The 22,500-nt window shown below is 37.6% G+C and overlaps 1 protein-coding gene across 1 annotated transcript in view; it reads left to right on the forward strand.

Moving 5' to 3' along the window:
• ap1m3 (adaptor related protein complex 1 subunit mu 3) overlaps positions 1-22,500 on the forward strand; it is a 40,087-nt gene that overhangs the window by 1,160 nt on the left and 16,427 nt on the right. Inside the window, exons 2-6 of the mRNA XM_061883656.1 lie at positions 8,659-8,815; positions 9,368-9,435; positions 9,523-9,653; positions 19,319-19,466; positions 21,790-21,916. Coding sequence (XP_061739640.1) covers positions 8,659-8,815; positions 9,368-9,435; positions 9,523-9,653; positions 19,319-19,466; positions 21,790-21,916 — 631 coding nt within the window. The remainder of the gene's footprint in view (positions 1-8,658; positions 8,816-9,367; positions 9,436-9,522; positions 9,654-19,318; positions 19,467-21,789; positions 21,917-22,500) is intronic.

The raw sequence follows: 22,500 nt of genomic DNA on the forward strand, positions 1-22,500 counted from the left end.
CGATGGAGGGAGCTGCCATGCAAGGCACTAACCAGCACCCATCAGGAGCAAGGGTGAAGTGTCTTGCTCAGGATACAATGGACGTGACGAGGTTGGTACTAGGTGGGGATTGAACCAGGGACCCTCGGGTTGCGCACGGCCACTCTCCCACTGCGCTACGCCGTCCCGGGTTACTGCCATTGAAGTTACATGGTCTGTTTACATTTATGTTATGCAGTAATTATTGTATGAATGCTCGAAAGCATTCACACGCATGGTTTTCTACACAAAAATTCACCTATTTATTAAACTTCTTCAACATCTTCTTCTTCTCCAGATTTTGGCATGCGCTACCTTCCACATTTTTTCAGCCAATTCAAACCGTTCCAACTTCAAACTGTTCAGCCTATGCAGGAATCACGGGCTTTCCCTTGACAAATTAAAAAAATTCCCAGATTTCCAGGTTTTCCGAGGCATATATTCCCATTCAGAATAAATTGTCCGTTTTTCAAACTTCCACCATTTCTACATTTTTCAACCAGTTCAAACCATTCTACCTTCAACATGTTTCCCCATTCTGGAAATTTAAACTACCTTTTTACCAAGTTCCAAAAAATTTGAGTATTTTATACAATTCCTGGTTTTCCACCCTTTTTTCTGGCAACTATTCCTTCCACATTTTTCAACGCATTTCAAACATTCCACCGTCAAAACATTCCACTTAATCACGACAAATAACAAAGAACTGCAAAAATCTCAGTTTTTTCGTAATTCCAGGAATTCCGTAATAACATTTCTCAATTCAACATGTTACTACTTAAACAATTCATGACCGATTTAAAAAATTCCTACACAAACCATTTCAACTCATTCAAACAATTCAAGTTTTTTACCATTTTCCCCAAAAATCCTGCTTTTCCCGAAATTCCCAAATGTTTTGGAAATTTCCTATTGAAAATCAATGGGACATTCTTCAAGTTCCACAACGCCCACATTTTTCATCTGATTCAAACGGTTCCACCTTCTAAATATGTAGCCTGTTTGGAAATTGTGTGCTCCACTTCAGCAATTCTTTAAAAAAATCCTGGATTTGACTTCAACCTCAGCATTGGAGCATTCACATGCAATTCCTTCAGGAATTGCCTCATCTTGTTATATAGATATTATTGATAATGTTATCAATATTATTTAAAATTTTAAAGTCGCACTGTTCTATTGAGTTTTTTATTTTATTTATACAATCTTGCACATTAGCTCCTACATGTTGTTTCCGTACATCTGAATAGAGAACGAACGAGGGTTGAAAACAAAATATGAATGCGGCAAAAGACTACGGTTTGTTTGCAAAATAATCCCAAAAAAAACTGACACGCTGTCGAAGTGACTTTTCCTGTTTTACGACAATTTCTTCGCTCTATGCAGCACTCATTTTTAGTTTCTCTTCTCCCTCTATCCTGATAATCAAACTACAAGATAGGAAGGTCAACCAAACTTAATATTTGATACTGTCACACAATTGGCAGTTCCCATTGCTCACTGACCACTTTGTGTTTTACTAGGTTACCAGACCCCATATATATATATATATATATATATATATATATATATATATATATATATATATATATATATATATATATATATATATATGTGTATGTGTATGTGTTCGGTGGGGCAAAAAAGTATTTAGTCAGCCACCGATTGGGCAAGGTCTCCCACTTAAAATGATGACAGAGGTCTGTAATTTTCATCATAGATACACTTCAACTGTGAGAGACAGAATGTGGGAAAAAAAATCCAGGAATTCACATTGTAGGAATTTTTAAAAATGTATTTGTAAATTATGGTGGAAAATAAGTATTTGGTCACTTCAAACAAGGAAGATCTCTGGCTCTCACAGACCTGTAACTTCTTCTTTAAGAAGCTCTTCTGTCCTCCACTCGTTACCTGTATTAATGACACTTGTTTGAACTTGTTATCTGTATAAAAGACACCTATCCACAGCCTCAAACAGTCAGACTCCAAACTCCACTATGGCCAAGACCAAAAAGCTGTCAAAGGACACCAGGAAAATAATTGTAGACCTGCACGAGACTGGGAAGGGTGAATCTACAATAGGCAAGCAGCTTGGTGTGAAAAAATCAACTGTGGGAGCAATTATCAGAAAATGGAAAACATACAAGACCACTGATAATCTCCCTCGATCTGGGGTTCCACGTAAGATCTCATCCCGTGGGGTCAAAATGATCATGAGAACAGTGAGCAAAAATCCCAGAACCACACGGGGGGACCTGGTGAATGACCTGCAGAGAGCTGGGACCAAAGTAACATCAGTAACACACTAAGCTGACAGGCAATGAAATCCTGCAGTGCCAGATGTGTCCCCCTGCTTAAGCCAGTGCATGTCCAGGCCCGTCTGAAGTTTGCCAGAGAGCACATAGATGATACAGCAGAGGATTGGGATAATGTCATGTGGTCAGATGAAACCAAAATAGAATTTTTGGTATAAACTCAACTCGTCATGTTTGGAGGAAGAAAAATACTGAGTTGCATCCCAAGAACACCATACCTACTTTGAAGCATGGGGGTGGAAACATCATGCTTTGGGGCTGTTTTTCTGCTAAGGGGACAGGACGATTGATCCGTGTTAAGGAAAGAATGAATGGGGCCATGTATCGTGAGATTTTGAGCCAAAACCTCCTTCCATCAGTGAGAGCTTTGAATGGTTGACCAAATACTTATTTTCCACCATAATTAACAAATAAATTCTTTAAAATTCCTGCAATGTGAATTCCTGGATTTTTTTTTCACATTCTGTCTCTCATAGTTGAAGTGTACCTATGATTAAAATTACAGACATCTGTCATCATTTTAAATGGGAGTACTTGCACAATCAGTGGCTGACTAAATACTTTTTTGCCCCACTGTGTGTATATATATATATATATATATATATATATATATATATATATATATATATATATATATATATATATATATATATATATATATATGTATATGTATATATATATACATATGTATATATACATATATACATATGTATATATAGACATATACATATGTATATATATATGTATATGTATATTTATATATATATATATATCTATGTATCATATATATATGTATATGTATCATATATATATGTATATATATATATATATATATATATATATATATATATATATAAAACTCATTCCATCAATCCACAGAGTTTTATGAATGAACTCCAAGAAAATCCTTCAGTGGCCTAGGACTTTAACAAAACAACTCTGTCTCTCGCCCGTCTTTCTTTGCCTCAGAACTGCATCCGTTCTGGTACATTCTTGGTCGTAGCATCATGTTTGTAGCTCAATTTATGATAATTTATTGATACTGTTTAACATTAGCATAGCCATTAGAGACATTATATTTCTAATCTATACCAATATTACACCGGACATCAGGTATAACAGAGCTAAGCTGTTGTGACTTGTAAGGAGCTGTTGGTGCCTCTGTTGGTGTGACGTCATTAGACAACCGGAAACGCAATACAATAATTTGTGCTAAAAGAAATTGTGATGTATCATGTTGTATGCTTGCATGTTCAAAATAAACTCAAACTCAAAATAAATTTAGTGCCACCCTAGTGTACAGAAGGCACACTGCATATGACCAATAGTCACATTTGAGAGTGTGCATGGACACTGGGACTTCACACATAGGTGTGAACATACAAAAAACTAACTATTTGAGAAATTAGACAAATTTAGTGCATGGAAACATAGTGAGTGAAAATCTGACTTTTAACAGCGACTGCCCAGCATGTTCCAGTGTCAGTATGCAAAATTTAATAATTAAAGCAAATAAATGTAACCATTAGTATATTATAACACTTTTTATGTTTATTACTGCTGTCAAATGTTTTTTTTTTCAAAATCAGATTAGTAATACTTTTGAATTTAGATCCAATTACGATTATTCAAAGGTTCTTATTTGCTTGCATAATTTCAATTAATTAAAAAAAAGGGCCTATTTGGACATAAATGATAAATGGGTTGTACTTGTATAGCGCTTTTCTACCTTCAAGGTACTCAAAGCGCTTTGACACTACTTCCAAATTTACCTATTCACACACACATTCACACACTGATGGAGGGAGCTGCCATGCAAGGCGCCAACCAGCACCCATCAGGAGCAAGGGTGAAGTGTCTTGCTCAGGACACAACGGACGTGACGAGGTTGGTACTAGTTGGGATTTGAACCAGGGACCCTCGGGTTGCGCACGGCCACTCTTCCACTGCGCCACGCCATCCCTAAATGCAATTTTATTTTCAGGAACATTTTTTAAATGTTTCAGTTGAATGTTTGCCATTATTTGCTCAAAACCTGGTAACGGTTTTATTTAAAGTCCCATTGGGATGCATTATCATAATCGTAATAATCAAACAAGCAATTGGAAAAAATGCACAATGTAGCGGTAGTAATAGAATGACTGTAATGTGATCGTTCCTTGGAGGCAGTTAACAATGAAGGACACATTTCATTGTAGAATTAAAACACAGACTCAAACAAATTCTAAAACTCAAACCCACTGCCCAAATACAGATACTGTACATCCATTGGTTACTGTTCATAATCGAAAGAAGCTAAACCTTTTCTCTATCTAATTTGGTGAAAAATACATCCTAGACCTATTGCAAACCAGTTGCACGGTAAACTGAGACGGACTAAACATTGACAGAAAATCTTTCACAGTCACATTTATTACATCAAAGCCTATCATTAATACAGAAAATAACTGATACAACAAGCCCATCTACACCTGATTAAATTCATTTATTGGAGGACGAAAACATAAATTGACAAATAATCTGTATTCACTTGATAACAAACATCAGCAGTAGAAAGTAGTAGGTCTCATAATCTGGGATTTTTGATTTCACAGATCAAAGGTTCCTGCTTCCTGTATTTGCCCCAGGGCAAGTCAGTAAAGTCTTTTCTGACCACATTGCTTCCTCAGTCTTTGCCCCTTACTGTGCTAGAACCTGCTGTGAAGACTGAAATGTCAGGCTATTGGAATCAGCACAACCTCATTTGTTCCCATTGTCATCAGATTGAATTTTTAATGAGTTTGTCTGTTCAAACCAAAGCTTGAAGTTGTAATGAGCGGTGGGATCATCTCATTACCATGAACACAATTGTGGTAGTATAACACACTTCAGGACTTCATAAATTAAAATGTACAGTCACGTTAGTGATCCCAGTCAACAGTCTCACTTTGTATTGACACTAACTAACAATTAGAATTTGTATTGACAGTTTGTAGTTCAAAATGAATTAATTTGATTCATGTTGTTAATATCGCTTGTCTCATGTAAACAATAACAGTTTTAATTCATATAATCACAGGGTTGATGTGAATTAATTTGGATTAATCACAATTTAATACCATTCATTTTTAATCTAAATGTTTTGTGTTTTGATTTTGCATGAGAAAAGAGACTTAAGAAAAACAGGAAAATATAGGCACTAGTAATGGAATGGTTAACAAAATCCAACGTTTAGATCCTATTTCTATTTTTTGACACCGTTTTGGTTTCCGTTATTTGTATATTGATTTTCTTTTTAAAACCCAGTAATACCACATAACCCAATAATCCAGCATTACCATTCATCAATTGCTCTTACAAAAATATTTGATAACATATATCTTTGAAATATGTTCCTAAAGCTCTGACCCTTGAATTCATTGCAACAATCATTCTATTTAGATAAATATTCATTGGACTTTTTTGCCCAGTAATGTCAACAAAAAAAAAGTTTTAAACAAACATTAATGTGGACACATTATTGTTTGGTGATTTGCGCATGCACGACAGTAACACTACTTAGACAAACTGCCCGAAAAGCGTTAATGTAATTTTGAAAATCGATGATTGATTAATCTGCATTAACATGTTCATTTTGGCACAATGATTGTTAACTACAGCCACAGTCATTTTTTACGTAGCCCCATTTAGAGACCCTAGCAGTTATTTGCTTTGTAGATCTCTCGCCGGTGATTATAGGAGACTTGGTAGTTAATTGAAAAGAGGCGTTAATTGGAGCATTTATGGTAGTCGATGTCTTGGTCCCAACATACTCTAGTACAATGGTTCCCAAACTTTTGCAGTGAATTCCTAGCCCCCCCCCCCCCCCCCCCCCCGACACATATGGAAACAAACACCTCTTTCTTGATATTTGGTATGCTGCAATTTGAAAAGAGAAAGGTTAAACACAAATGTGTATTTCACAAATAAAACCCAAATTAGTAAACCAATTTATTTTTTTAGCAGTTTTAACTGTTTCAGCAACATAGAATGGTAAATAAACATTCCACCAGTAACCTTCATTGTCTCACACTTAATATTAATGGGATGGATGTGCTTGGTGCAGGGACATAAGCTTCTCAACATCAGGCTGGAACTCACTAAGAAGAAGTCGTAGATCCCCGCGGTCAGTAATTTTCAGTCGGTTTCTTTGCTTGGAAAGAAGCAAGGCGACTGCACTGAAGCCCCGTTCTACTAAATATGATGTTGACGTGTGGTAACCGGACCCTGATGCGTCGTCCACTGACTCGTCCTGCTGCACGTGTTGTGTACAAATCGTCAAACAAACGTTCGAACTTCTGACTTCGACTTCGGACTGCCGCCGCCCTACCGCCCCCTTCTTCCTCACCGCCCCCCCAGATCTTCCCACCGCCCCCAGGGGGGCGGCACCGCCCACTTTGGGAACCACTGCTCTAGTAGATGTCACGTAGTAAGTGTCGACAGCACTTTCCCATTCGTAGAAAACTAGAAAGTCAATCTCTCGGTCCCAGGCAATGTCAGTTTCTTTTGATGTAAAGAATTGTATTTTTCTCATTCTTTTCTTGTGACCTCTGAACCTTCTATGTGGTAGTTGTAGTCCTTTCTTACAGAAGCAGCGCAGTGTTCTGTTAATTCGTTCCCTCTCCAGACTACATTACTTTCCTGTTATTTGATTTCGTATTTATTTTCTTTACTCTGTGTTGCATCTACCCCCCATGTGACCCCTGTGCAGCACTGCCTCATCTATTACTAAAATGGGAAAGTGTCTGTGATCCCTCAAACATTGGGGCTTTTATCACTCTGTAGTAGTGCCGAGACCTTCTGAGTGTCCACAATATAACCTATAGTGCATCGCAGTTAGTTTTGACCTCATCCCTCACTTAAAGCGTGAGTGAAGAATGAATAAAGAATGCAGTACCAACTTGATGAGACCTGATAAGTCTGAAAGAGAAAGACACAATGCAGTATTGTCTACTCACAGATGCCACGTAGTGGTTGTTTGAGCACACAACAGCTAGTCTTTAATGCTTTACTCACACACAGGATTCTCACAGGAATGAGGCAAAAATACAACCTTACCTATTGTATATTCTCACTAATTGTATATGCATCAATTTACAGTGAAGCTTATAGTGTCTAAGTCTAAATGAACACATTTATTTTACAGCTCAGATTGATATTGTTTGAAAAAGACTGTTTATCCTCAAATTAGTTTGTAAACATTAAGGAAAACAAAAAATATACATACTGTATTTTGAAGATAAAAATATTGTTCTGATCACTCTGTCCATCCATCCATTTCCTACCACTTGTCCCTTTCGGTGTCGCGGGGGGTGCTGGAGCCTATCTCAGCAGCATTCGGGCGGAAGGTGGTTTACACCCTGGACAAGTCGCCACCTCATCACAGGGCCAACATGGATCACTCTAGTTTTGATCATAAACAAACTACCTTTAATATCGACACCACCAATTTGTTAATCGATCCGATCGTCTAAGTGTCATGTACTAACTGTGACAATGCTAACACACCAACAGTTGTTACATTATCCTCTCTTACCACACTCTTTTAATCTAGTTGTTAATGTTTTGTTAATAGCTGCTTATTTTCTGGTTCCATTTATACTTCTTGAAGTTCACTATGCACTTATTTGTTTAACGTGCCTGTTCTAGGCTTTCTCTCGGTGTGTAACATGTTTAGCCTCATCCTCAGGTGATCATTTTATTTAAGATCCTTATAAATGTGGTTTATTTGCTGTAATAGAAGTGATTACTGATAGTTTAGAGGAGCGGCTCACACTGTGTATGGAGACCATAATTTAGCTGCTAACCGCTTGCCATTGAAAAACATTAATTAACAATGGATGATCAGACTGAAAAACACCTTCACATTCAATTACACAAGTAAATTGCGACATTCTAATTAATTCTATGAAGTATTGACATGTCAACACATGTAACAATTTTAAACAGTAGTCAGAAAAAAAACCAAATCAGACCTTGTTTGTCTGTGTTGCAATATTTTCAAAAACAATGCATTTTAAAAAGTAGGACCAGGAGAAATGTACAGTATGGTACTATTTCACATAAATTATATAAACCAGGAACAGGTGGAAATGCTTATTTGCTTTGTTTGCTTTGGAGATGATCTTTGACAATCTCGTCCATCCAGAGTTGAGTCCTCTTAGTAAGTTAGTGGATACTAAAGCACCGTAAATCTTGAGTGCTCAGGTCTATAACCTCAACCAAAGGCTATAAATATTTCATAACTCTATTGTGCCTTTCTCGCAGTGTCCTCTGCCAGTATATTTACATTGTTACGTGATTCTTTCAGGTCTTGATCTGCCGTAATTACATGGGAAACATGGATATGAATGAGATTGACCACTTCTTGCCAATGTTAATGAAGCGGGAGGAAGAGGCAGAGATGACTCCACTGGTTACCCATGGCTCCTCGCACTTTCTGTGGATCAAGCACAACAACCTTTACTGTATCCGAGGAAAATTAATATTTCACTGCAGTGCTTTTTTAAAAGGCCTTTTTGTGCATTGTGCTGAAATCTGAAAAGAATGGGTAATGTACACAACGGAAATACAGTCTTCCTGTCTGACCAACCTCCATCTCCCTTAGAACTCAAGTGTGTTACGTTTGCACCACAGACAGCTTCTGGGCTTTGTTTTAGCGTCACCACATTGTGTATGACAGCCGCTCTGAAAACTGAAAATGACTCTCCGATTATGTTTTGTGCACTTTATGCGACAACTTTTGATTGCAAAAACATTTAACAGTCAAAGTTTATTACACATTATTAATTCAACATGATATTTTGTTTGCTAATGTTATTTCCGGTGTACTGCAATAGGCAACTGAGCAATTATATTTACTGTAACTGTGGCTATGGTCCCAATTGGTTCCAAGTCTAATGCTTCTAAGTTTTGATTTAATTGTATTCATCTCTTTTACAATATGTTTGTGCTGTAAAGTCCTTTTTGCACTGTTTTGTCAAAGATGAAAACATATTACTTAGCAGACCCCTTTTCAGTGGTAGCCATGACCAAAAAGAATGCCAATGCTGCTCTGGTGTATTCCTTCCTTTATAGAATTGTCCAGGTTTGTATCTGTTCAATATTGTAGTTTTTAATTTTTTTATTTAACGTTCTTTGTATTGAAAGTATGCCTGTTTAATTCTGTGTGAAGGTGTTTCAGGAGTACTTTCAGGAGCTGGAGGAGGAGAGTGTTCGTGACAACTTTGTGACTGTTTATGAACTGATGGATGAAATAATGGATTTTGGATTCCCACAAACAACTGACAGCAAGATTCTTCAAGAGTAAGCAAATCACTTTGTAATAACAACACCATTAGCAAAACATGCAGCATGATAACATTTATAATTTCTCTTTGATACTCTCTAGAGATTTTAATTTGTGCTTGGGTTGGTCATTTATTCAGTTGTTTATTCAAGTTTGAGTTGTTTACCTTTGGCCTTGTTCTTTCATTCTGTAAGTGCCCATGCACTAAATCAGTCCGATTTCTCAAGTAGTTCAGCTCTAAAACCAGACTAAGGTGTTTCCATGGGTTGTAGGATTATTACCCATGGAAACACCTTAGTCTGATCACGTTCAGTTTTTGAAACGTCGGACTTACAAACCTGTATTACTCGTTTGAAAATCAGATGTCTTGAATGGATGTGGAAGTGTGCCGCCGGAGGGGGACTCTTTGTCTCATGCATGCACCAGTCTCAACGTCCTGGATATAACTCTGAAGTAGATCCCGTTCAATAAAAACATACGCAACAACTGGTATGAAGAGGGCACTATATATGTACTTCACAAAAAAGAACATTGATAGAAGAAATAAACTATTTACCTTTTATTTTAAATGGTAACTAAGGAAACGGAGAATGCCATCCCAATTCGGACTCTCGAACAAAATGTGAATGAGATGAAAGAGAATGATGCAAGTATCTTACAAAACAAATAATAAGGTGTACACAAACCACTTCATGCTGCATTTGTGCATTCCAAACTGGTTAGCAATAACTCTGTATTCCACACAAATGGCAAGCTAGTCCAAACTTTATCAGTATTGACCGGTGCACGTACAGTTTTTCCCTTCGAATTTAAAACTCCCATCAATCAACAGAGTCTTATGAATGACCTCTGAGACATTCGAAAGTTTTATTTCCATGATTCTCCGTCCAAAGATTCCTTTAAAACAACTCTCTACCGCCCGTCTTTTTTTGCTTCTGACCTTCATCTGCGCCAATACATTCTTGATAGTATGTCAATACGTATATATTGTACGTCATGTTCGTAGCGCAATCTAAGATCATTTCTTGATGCAGTCTGCTATCAGCATAGCCATTAGAGACATAATATTTGTAATATGTGCCAATATTACAGCGGATATCATGTACAGCAGAGTTGGGCTGTTGACTTGTAAGGAGCCGCAGACGACTGGTGTGACATCATAGGTCAGCCGGAAAAGTAATACATTTATATGTGCTAAATAAGGAAATATGCGCCCCTAGTATGCAGGAGACATACGGTGTATGACTAATAGTCGCATTAGAGAGTGTGCATGGACATTGGGACTTCACAAATAGGTGTGAAAAGACAAAAAAAAACTAGGTGTTTAAGAATTCAGACTTATTTAGATCATTGTAACGTAGTGATCGTTTTCATGGCGCCTGGTTAGTCTCACCCTACTCCCTTTGCATAAGCCAATCCAAAGCATTTTGTGGGCTTCTCCCAAGCTATGTGTATGATCTGTGGGATCACTATATTGAGTTCTCCTATTTCTTATTGTTCGTTAAATGTTATCTTTTCTGTTGTGTTTTCTGCTTTTGTTACGGTTTCTTGTGAGGTGGTTAATTGTGATCTAAAAATAATATATTCATTTGGTTCCTGCCTTTGAGTATCTTGCATAATAGTGGAGTTCACCTCTTTTATGGCACAATGTATTAAAACAGCTAAATGTGGCGCCATATAACCATGAAATATCTCACCGAAGTAAGCACACGCTTCCTACACAGTAATACATTGTATTACATATATATTCTTATAATATAAATTCATGTTGGATGTCCTTGACTAGTCCATCTACAGCTTGTATAGCAGTATAGATTTACCATCTTAATAAAATTATAAATAGCTATGAACACAAGTGAACGTCAATATGATTGTGTCTAGTCTACAGTCAAACATAGTGGTGGGTGCATCATTTTCTTAGGATGCATGAGTCCTGCCAGCATAGAGAGTTGCTGTTAATTGATAACAATTATTTTCAACCTGTAGTGTAACCTTTGAAAGCAGTAGTTTTGGGGGTTTTACCATGGCAGTTTTCCACATGATAAAACCCCCAAATACACTACCCAGATGACAGCTGCCTTGCTGAGTATGATGAATGCAAAGGTGATAGAGTGGCTCAGGTCTCACGGGAAGGGGATATCCTCTAGCCGTCTAGCGGAATGAAGAGTGCAATGTGTATAACATTAGCCAGTTCCGTGATGTCATCATGAAGTAGTGGATTGAAGTAAAAATCATTGCAGCGTTGTGACTATAATTCCCAAGACGATTAAGGTAGTGTTATAAAACAAAGGGCCTGATCTAGATGGATAAATAGATGGATAGTACTTTTTTGATTCCTTCAGGAGAGTTCCTTCAGGAAATTCAAAATTCCAGCAGCAGTGTACAGAGTTGAGATCAATAAACAGTAAAAAGTAAATAATGGGGTTATAATAGAAAAATATTAGAATAAGAATAAAAATAAAAAGCAACAATGAGAATTAAAATATAACAGTAAAATAAGAATATAACGAGAAACGAGGCAGTAGTGACCATGTTATGAAAACGTATTGCACTGTTATTGTTTTGCATCCTCTGTCATCCACCCCCCCGAGAGAAGTTGTACAGTCTGCTGATATCCCAAAAAATAAGTGCTAAATAGCGTGTGCAAACTATAAAATTGTGTGTACCATTAGTAGGCGTGTCGCGGTTGATCTACTTACACTGTGTGAATAACTGATAAGTGAAAAAGTGGTGAAGACCGCAATATTTATATGAGGTTTTTGTATGTATATCAGCTGACAACATGGAGACACTCGTTCCTCCAAATTTATGGCATCCGATAGTAGGGCTGGGCACTATGCCAAAAAAAGGATCACAATATGTTTTTTCATATCATCCTCATCTCAGTTAATACCACATTTTTTTTACATTGTTTTTAACATACCAATTTTAAAGCATCTGTACTAAAACCAAATAAACGAGGCATTAGGTTAACAATTTATTAACATATTGAGTAAACCACAAAGCAAATTAAATTGAAGAAGGAACAAGAACAGCAACATGATGTATTGAGTTTCACGTAAAATAAAACACACATGGCATTATTTCAACACTGGATTAATTCCACATTTTTTTATTGTTTTTAAGCATCTGTACTAAGACAACAGTTCTACGCTTTATTAACATACTGCATAAACAACAAAGTGAAGTGAAGTGAATTATATTTATATAGCGCTTTTCTTTGGTGACTCAATGCGCTTTACATAGTGAAACCCAATATCTAAGTTACATATTTAAACCAGTGTGGGTGGCACTGGGAGCAGGTGGGTAAAGTGTCTTGCCCAAGGATACAACGGCAATGACTAGGATGGCAGAACCTCAAGTTGCTGGCATGGCCACGCTACCAACCGAGGTATATCGCCCAACTGAAAATTGAGCAAAAGAAACAAAAACCACAGTCACATAAAAATGAATGCACTGAGTTTCAAGCAAAACAGAGCACGCACAATGATGCATCAGTTTTTATTACGATGGAGGCTAAATGATAATATAAGCTGTCATTTTATCATTAACTGATTAATAAATATTTTTAAGACGCAGCATCAGCCCAAAAATGGCTTGCAGTTGCTATAGGAGCACATTGTTTTTCCACACAGCCTGTTTGATGACAAATAGCCATCAAAATTGCAAAAGAAACATATGACCTGACACGTAGAAGTAACTGGGAACTGTTTAGCTCTGTATTTTTGAGATAGTCTTGTAGTTTGAGGTGACCGCGTGTCGTGGAGGCAGGCACAGAAATGGCCCGAGAAGGGTGAAGGGCTGCCAGCTAAAGTACTGGCTTGATTTCATCCACGATTCCGTCCACTATTCCGTTGACGCTTAAATCATCAGGGTTTCTTAACCTTTTGTAGCTTGGGCTCCACTTTTCCACTGTAGAGGGGCCTTGGTCCCACTAACATTTGAACCCTGAATCAGTATTCTTAATGTTGATTTTAATTGTCTTTAATAATTAAATCTAACCTGCATACAGGTTACAACCTTGTCAAATGATATGTAAACCATGTGTTAGTCACAAAGATTATTACTCATTATAACACATAAACCTTAGGCTTAGGTCAGGCTGATTTGAAAAAAAAGTACTAACCAAATATACTGCATATGAAGGGACTCATAAATAAGTGATGAAAAATACATTTACCTGCAGGTATGTTGTGCTAAAATAAATAAACAAAAATGTATAATGAATATTTTTCTTAACTAAATTGTCAAAAAAATGTATGTGCAAATGTAAATACAGCTTCAACATTTTAATCATAACTTTTGCGCTTAAGAAATTTCTATGTGACTTTATCTACAGACTTTTCTGTTTGATATTGTCCATCCATCATCCTTTTTCTACCGCTTGTCCCTTTTGTGGTCATGGGGGTTTCTGGAGTTTGATATTGTCATTTGGCATTTATTTTACTGCCCTCAGCTGCCCGTTTAGCTCTTAAGTTCGGGGCAGCGTAGCTCGGTTGGTAGAACGGCCGTACCAGCAACCTGAGGGTTCTTGGTTAGATCCCCACCTCTGCCATTCTAGTCACAGCTGTTTTTTCCTTGGGCAAGCTACTTTACCCACCTACTCCCAGTGCCCACACTGGTTTAAATGTAACTTAGATAATGGGTTTCACTATGTAAAGCGTTCTGAGTCACTAGAGAAAAGCGCTATATAAACATAATTCACTTCACATTCTGTTTGCATGATTCTATTTACTTCTGCGTACTTTGTAACAGGAAGTGAGGTGGTAAAAGATCGACTCCAATTGGCTGTTGTCACAGAGCTTATCACCGTGATGGACTTGGAAATAAATCGGGATCATCGATCACGTTCATATAATCGTCCAGCCTTATCATATAGTCCAACCTGTGGTGTTTCATCATGTTGTTGACATGCAGTATATACGCCACCTTATCTAGGATATATTGAAGCATGATCAAGACAGCAGAACCAACTTTTAGCACGCTGAAGGTGCGTTTTGAGAGGCATGTTGTCAGATAAATGCAGTAGTGTTTTTTGGGGTGTCATATTACTATAGTTCATCTATATATCTATCCATCCATCCATCCATCCATTTTATACCACTTATCCCTTTCGAGGTCGTGGGGGGTGCTGGACCCTATCTCAGCTACAATCGGGTGGAAGGCGGGGTACACCTTGGACATGTCGCTACTTCATCGCAGGGCCAACACAGATAGACAGACAACAATCACACACTAGGGCCAATTTAGTGTTCCCAATCAATCTATCACCAGGTGCATGTCTTTTGAAGTGGGAGGAAGCCGGAGTACCCGAAGGGAACCCACGCAGTCACGGAGAGAACATGCAAACTCCACACCGAAAAATCCTGAGCGCAGGATTGAACCCAGGACCTTTGTATTGTGAGGCAGACATAGTAACACCTGTTCCCACTGTGCTGCCCGCCTCTACATGTATTATAATATCTACATGAAATGAACACCATACAAAAGCCAGCACACATAAAAAACGATCAATTGAATTTGATTTAATTAGCCCCACAAGCAACTCAGCAGTTATACAATTCTAAAATGCATTTGCTGAACAGACGATATGTCTAATATTTTTATTTCTTACTGTCCAATTATGGTGACAAGCACACAAATGAAATATTCTCTCTCAATAGTCTGTCTTTGAAGCGTGATTGCCTCCTTTCTCACATACATTTTGGTGCAACCGTGCAACATCTTTTCTCGATGTGCTAAATATACCGGTAAACAAAAAACTGTTTCAGTCCCAAATAATCACATTGGGAGTGCTAAATAGTTACATTTGCATCTTCTCCTCCTCGTATTGTGGGCATTTTGATTGTCAGCATATATTATGCATATTTATGGAGACAAAATTAATTACAATTGCTATTTTGCTCATGTAAGAGACGCAATACTTACATGACCTAAGTTGATTAGTTTTGCACATGTTTTAATAGACGCAAATCTTTAGTAGATCAAATCATAAGTATCGTCTCATTGGCAACAATTTGGACATGTTTACTGTGACATGTACTCACTTGTGTTGACAGCTACTTGGACAGGAGGCTGTGTTGGGTTATAAATCATTAGTGCTTTCCAAGCTGTTTTTTGTCATTTCTAAACTTGATCCAAGTTTGATTGTTATAGTATTGTCATTGATGAATATACAAATATTGCTGAATAGTGAGAGGCTTACCCACTTTTGTGAGATATACATTTTTATTTAGAAATGTTTCAGTTGCAACTGACTTTGTAGCCTGATCTTGTCCCAATGTTGTCTGGAGTTGTGGTGCGATTGTTGATTTACTGTACTTAGTGAATAGCCAGTTTTTAATGCATTGGTTCTGTTGATTGCTTTACACCAAGTGACATATACGTAACTAATGACATAAGCTACAATCTATAATGGTGCTTTATCCAGACACTAAATGAACTGTGGCAGCTGCAGTGACTGCTCCTCAAGCGTACACTTACTGTTCACAGGGATGTTTGTTTCTGTTTTCCCCTATTCAATGCTGTCCAACGAAAGACTCAGTGTTTGCACCACAGATAGCCCACAGTACCACAGACAAAGTGTTACATGATGCATCATTTTTCATCCGCAAGTGCTTTTTTTATTTATTTTAGACCCTTTCTGATTGTAGCTTCAAGCCCACAAGCAGTATTTAGTGTATTGCATCTCAAAGGACTGACACACTCAAAAGCCCAGCTCTCTGTTGTGCCTACAAACATTCACAAAGACACAAAAGGGAGTTTTATCACTCAGTAGTTTCTTGAACTTTTCACGCCTTAACCGCAAAAACAATCTTTTCACTTGCATCACAGCACTTCCTGTCTGGTGACGATGAATGTTTGCATGTGTGAATCAGTGGTGTGACTGTGAACATAATGTGTGTGCGTGCGTGTTTTTGACAGCTAATGTTATGCTATCCTGTCAGTAGGCTGCCAACGTCCCCTCCATGACAATAGCAATTCTGAGCAATATCAGGAGCACAGTAAAACAATCAGCAAGACAATAAATCAACCAAACATGTACCCTGAATCCACCACCAGTGCCTTTGATCTCTCTTAGAAATTGTAAACTATGTTTTGTGTACACATACAATTGTATTATATACAGTGTGTACATCTGCATTTCAGATGAACTGAAGTTAAACCAAACAGAAAATGTGTTTGCCCCATCCGTTAATAGAAACTTTAGCCTCTTTTCCTACTTTATCTATACACCGAATGCATACATGGTCTTTAGGCCCATCTGTGTATCCATCGTGCTGTGGAACAGCAAGTAGATTAAATGGCCCATAGTAGCCTGTGGAGAGGCGCACCTCAGCAATTTCCTGCCCTTTCCAACATACAGTGGGCCTGATCTACTAAAGGTACGCATGTATTAAAACATGTGCAAACTTGATACCACACACAAAGATGATCTACTTAGATCATGATCAGAGGATTGTGTCTCTTAAGTGAACAAAATAAGGAGTGCAATTCATTCATGTCTGTCTTCATGAATATGTATACTGTAATTTATGCTGATTATCACTGTGTCCACAATACTGAGAAGTGAAGATGCACATTGATTATTCACCATGCATAATGTAATTTATCAAGGCTGTAACTGTTCTGTTGGCACTCTTTTGTGTATTTATTTAGCACTTCTGAAAATTACGTGCAAACTGGCAGTTACCCACACAGCTGTGAGAAAGGAGGGGGTAGCACTGCAAAAACAGCTGGACAGAGAATCCTTTGTCCCACGTGTGTATGTGCATCAACATATAAGGACTGTCAAAAATTAAAACTATTGGAAAAATTGTCTTTTCAGCAATACCATTTTATAGTTTTATAGCTGCTGGATGACTTACGAGGCTGTATCAAACAAATTCAACTGATGCGTTCTGGTGTCTGCTGGCGTTTTTTTTTTTTTTTTAATTGTGTTTTTTTATATAATAAATATATTATTTTAAAAACGTCTCGCGATATGCATTTTTTGCATTTAAATAATTCCAGACGCATGAATGCACTGCAGTGTTGTGATAGTCCACCGCCTCTCAGTGTGCTAAAAATAGTTTATGTTTAGATTGTAATTCAATATAGAAGGAAAGGTGTTACAGATTATAGATGTGTGCTGTTTCTTCAACATTACAAAACTACACAGGCTGTACAGCACAAAAACATGCATGTGGAGGGAAATTAATGTTTCCATGGGCACCCAATGCTGGTACTATGCGGAAAAGCCTCATTTGAATAGGGTGGTCTCCACCAATTATCAATTGTACACATGCAGTGTCAGTAGATCACACACAACATGCCCACTAATAGTATACACAATTTTAAATTTAGATAGAGCCTGGTATTTGGATCTTAGTATATTAGGCCTTATGTTAGTACTTAATGAGTGAGTTATATGAAGTTAGCAAATGGACAGTGAATTAAGCATCCTTTAAAAGGGTCCTGTTATCTAAAATAAACTTTCTTTACCTGTTGGTACCTGATTTTGTGTATTTAGGATCCCCATAAGTTCCGAAATTCTGAACTCAAACCATGGAGGCATGGCAGAGGTATTTATAAAACAAATTAAACAACTTTCAAATTTGCTCCAAACGAGCCGTTTGGAATTTGAGATTTAAGTCATCTAGTTTGCCTTATGTCAGCAGCTATCTTCATATATATTAGATGTTTACCCGAGGAACTTTTTGTGAGCCTGTCATTTGTATTTAGTTGTAGTCAGTAAATTCCTTATTTGTCTCCTATTGTGGGACAGACTATTTCATGCATGCACATGCATGATAAAATCATCCTCTGTTGCAATTTCAAAATGTCTTGTTTTTCCTTTAGCCTTTATTTACCCAGGTAAGTCCCATTAAGATTAAGAATCTCTCTTTCAAGGAAGTCCTGCACATTCATACACCAATTGGCCTGGAGCAAGACTTTGGCACGTAAATAAGACCGCCCGCAACCTCTATGCAACATTTTGACCAAAGCACTGCCCTTACATGTTATGTAGACCACAAGGAAATGTTTCAAATGTGCAAAAAAATCATTATATGGCCTCTTTAAGAAAGCATAAAATAAAATGGTTGAATATAGCTATTCTAAACTGACATACGATACTGTGTGGCCAAAATGTTTTTCTTATTTCATATTTTCATACATGTTTTTATCGAATAAACAAAAGCTTGAAAGTAATTTACAAGAAATGTAACACTAAAATTGGCCCTAGTGTGTGAATGTGAGTGTGAATGTTGTCTGTCTATCTGTGTTGGCCCTGCGATGAAGTGGCGACTTGTCCAGGGTGTACCCCGCCTTCCGCCCGATTGTAGCTGAGATAGGCGCCAGCGCGACCCCAAACGGGAATAAGCGGTAGAAAATGGATGGGATGGGTATGCAAATAATTCCTTTTTAATTATACTCATGAATATGCAGACAGTACAAACACAAATCAAAATATGTTTAGTACAAGATTATATAAGGCTTCTGGAGTGATATACAAAACTGCTGCTTTTATTCACTTATATTAAGTCTCCCCTTTGTTAGTCAGAGAAAAAAATACATTTCTATTCAAGAAGAGATGTGGTGATTACATTTTAATCAGTTCTGCAGCCCATAAGGTAGCTTTACAGGATTATGAGGATCGTAAAATTAAGTGTTATAGCTTTTCTCTCTCTGTTTTTTTTAGATATATTACCCAGCAGGGTCACAAGCTTGAGATTGGGGCTGTTAGGCCTCCCGCCACTGTGACCAATGCTGTGTCTTGGCGATCAGAGGGCATCAAGTACAGAAATAATGAAGTCTTTATGGATGTCATCGAGTCGGTAAATCTACTGGTAAGGACACTATTTAGAATGAATGTTATTAACAGATGAATGCATGTTTTTCCTGTAAAAATGATTAGTATGGAAACCATCACCACAAGATCGTTTGGGTTCAAACTTCGGACTTTGCATGTTATCCCTATGCTTGCATGTTTACAATGGGGGAAGTACATTTTTTACCCCCTAGTGATTTTTAATTTTTATTTTTGATGGACATTTCCTCCTTCACGGGCTCGGGATTATTCTGTGTGGAGTTTGCATGTCCTCCCCGTGAATGCGTTGGTTCCCTCCGGGTACTCCGGCTTCCTCCCACTTCCAAAGACATGCACCTGGGGATAGGTTGATTGGCAACACTAAATTGGCCCTAGTGTGTGAATGTGAGTGTGAATGTTGTCTGTCTATCTGTGTTGGCCCTGCGATGAGGTGGCGCCTTCCGCCCGATTGTAGCTGGGATAGGCACCAGCGCCCCCCGTGAGCCCAAAGGGAATAAGCGGTAGAAAATGGATGGATGGATTTCCTCCTTCAAGTACATGACATGTCTGTTTGCTGTCATTTTCTTTAGTCGTTTTAAATTTGTGTTTGGGTCACAGGTGGGCTGAAGCCTATCCCAGCTGATTACCAGGCGAGAAGCCACGAGTCAATCTCAGGGCACATAAATAAACGTGCATGAGTAATAGTTGTTTATTTTGGACGTGTTAGAAACAAAAACAAAACAAGATTAAAAAAAAATATATATATATATACAGTAAAGTACACACAGAAAAAATACTTCATTATGACATCACATACAAAATTAAAACAATACATACTTATTAGGTGTATCATATCCGAAAAGAAGTGGGAATATTTCAAAAGTATTGACTCCCATACCTTATTCATAATTTCACTCTCTTGCTTTCTTGTCATTATCGTCAATCAATCAGGGTTTATTTGTATAGCACCTAACATCTATATACGGATGAATGTACTGATCTTGTTCTAATATATTATCAATAAACTTTATCTCACATAAGAACACTTTTTTTTAGCACAAACATACATACATATACTGTACAGGCACATACTAAAGTATATAAATACCATGTGACGATAACATTCACAAATAAGTAAATAGATACCCAAATAATTTAAAAAATGGCAATAATACATTTCTAAACACCTTGTGATTGTTAAAACCCTGCTTAAAGACTTTGAGTTTTGGTTGATTTTGACAGCGCTTGTGGACCACCGTGGTTGTGTTTTGCCAAAGGAAGACCATATTTCCCATGATGAATAGCGCATGTAGCGTCATACTGACATGATGTCTACTGTAATATTGGCATAATTAAAGGCTGTGCTGATATTATATAGCAGACACTATCATGAAATAATCTTTGATTGCTCAACAAACATGACACACTCCCAAGAACATATCGGGGCGGATGCAAGTCCCAAGCAAAGAAAGACCGGCGGGAGATTTCTTTAGAAGGAAGTAGTAGGGAAACTATAACGCTAGTGGCTATTGTTACCATGCAAATTTCTATTATCATTTTAATTTGAGTTTTGAAAGTCACTAATACAGCAAGAACACAGCCAAAGCAAGATTGTAGCTCAGCTTTTCTTTGTTTGTCTCCTCAGACTAAACTTTTTGTTTCTTTGTTTGTTTTGGAGCTTCAACCATGATAGCGGTAATTACACGCAGCCATTCTTCTTCTTTTAGTTTTCTCGCTGCACGTAGGTGTTCGCAACGACTTCTGTCTTTTTAACGAATGGGGAAAGTGGGGGTGACGTATGCCGTGAAGCAAGTCAGCATATTTGTAGTTTTTTGTGAGGCAGGTTCCTGCAATCCTCGATAGACGGATATATACCCCCTCAGACCATGACTCAGGTGTTTTACAACTTGTTGTAAGTCCATATATCATACCAAAAATTATGAAAATATTTTCTGAAGTTTGAAAAGTTAGTTAGTGCTGCTTCAAAAACCCTATTTCTTTACAAATATTAAAAAAAATCTCTTTGTTTCTCTCTTTAACTGAACTATGGTATTCACACCCACATTCAAACAGATGGACAATTTAGAGCCGAACATGCTTGTTTGTGGGCTGTGGGAGGAAAATTTAATTGTCAGGCAGAAGCCTCCAAACACAAGGAGAACATGCAAACTCAACACAGAGATTGGAACCTTCGACCTCCTTCCTGACTGTCAGACCACCACGCGGATGTAGTAGTTCTATTTATTTGTCCATCCATCCATTTTACAGCCCTTGTCTCTTTCGGAGTTGCCGAGGGACTGGAGCCTATCCCAGCTTAACTTGGATTTGATGATCTTTAATGTATTCTAATTTTATTCTTACAGGTGAGTGCCACTGGCACTGTCCTCCGAAGTGACATAGTGGGTAGCATTAAGCTCAAAGTGGTCCTTTCAGGAATGCCTGAACTCAGACTGGGCCTCAATGACAAAGTGCTGTTCGAAATCACAGGGAGTAAGTAAGACCTCTTGACACTCACATTGAACTCACCCCTACACGTCTTTCCGTTTAAACTCCCATCTTAACCTTTTCTGTGGATCTTCGTCCTTTTCATCTATTTCTAGCTTTACCCTTTTTCCCCTGATGCTCCCACCACTCCTCACCCTTTTGACTTGAATTCCCAATATACCCATTTTCCCTGAGTTAATCCTCCCTCCAAGCTTAAGTCCTGAAGATGAAAGGGGAATTGGGATAGTGCACAAAATTTGAAATGCACTTCCTCTTATGATGTGTTTTAGCTTTATAAGATACAACATATAAAATAATACATTGTAAAAACTGATAAAACATACATACTGACAAATAAAACAACAAACTAAAATTATTGATGCACATTGTAAAAATATTTCTTATTATATGTTTCCACTGTACAGTTCACATCATTTATCATTAAATACTGCCATCCTCTGGACAAGGTCTGGAAAAACAGGGAGCTCAGCCACTTCAGTCAATGAAGTGTATTGGTGCCGTCAAATTATTATTTTTATTAAGCAGATTATTCAAGCTTTTAAATTCAAATTAATTACAGCTTATTACTC

The sequence above is a fragment of the Nerophis ophidion genome, linkage group LG22, assembly GCF_033978795.1.
Source record: "Nerophis ophidion isolate RoL-2023_Sa linkage group LG22, RoL_Noph_v1.0, whole genome shotgun sequence".
In the NCBI taxonomy this organism is placed as follows: Eukaryota; Metazoa; Chordata; class Actinopteri; order Syngnathiformes; family Syngnathidae; genus Nerophis; species Nerophis ophidion.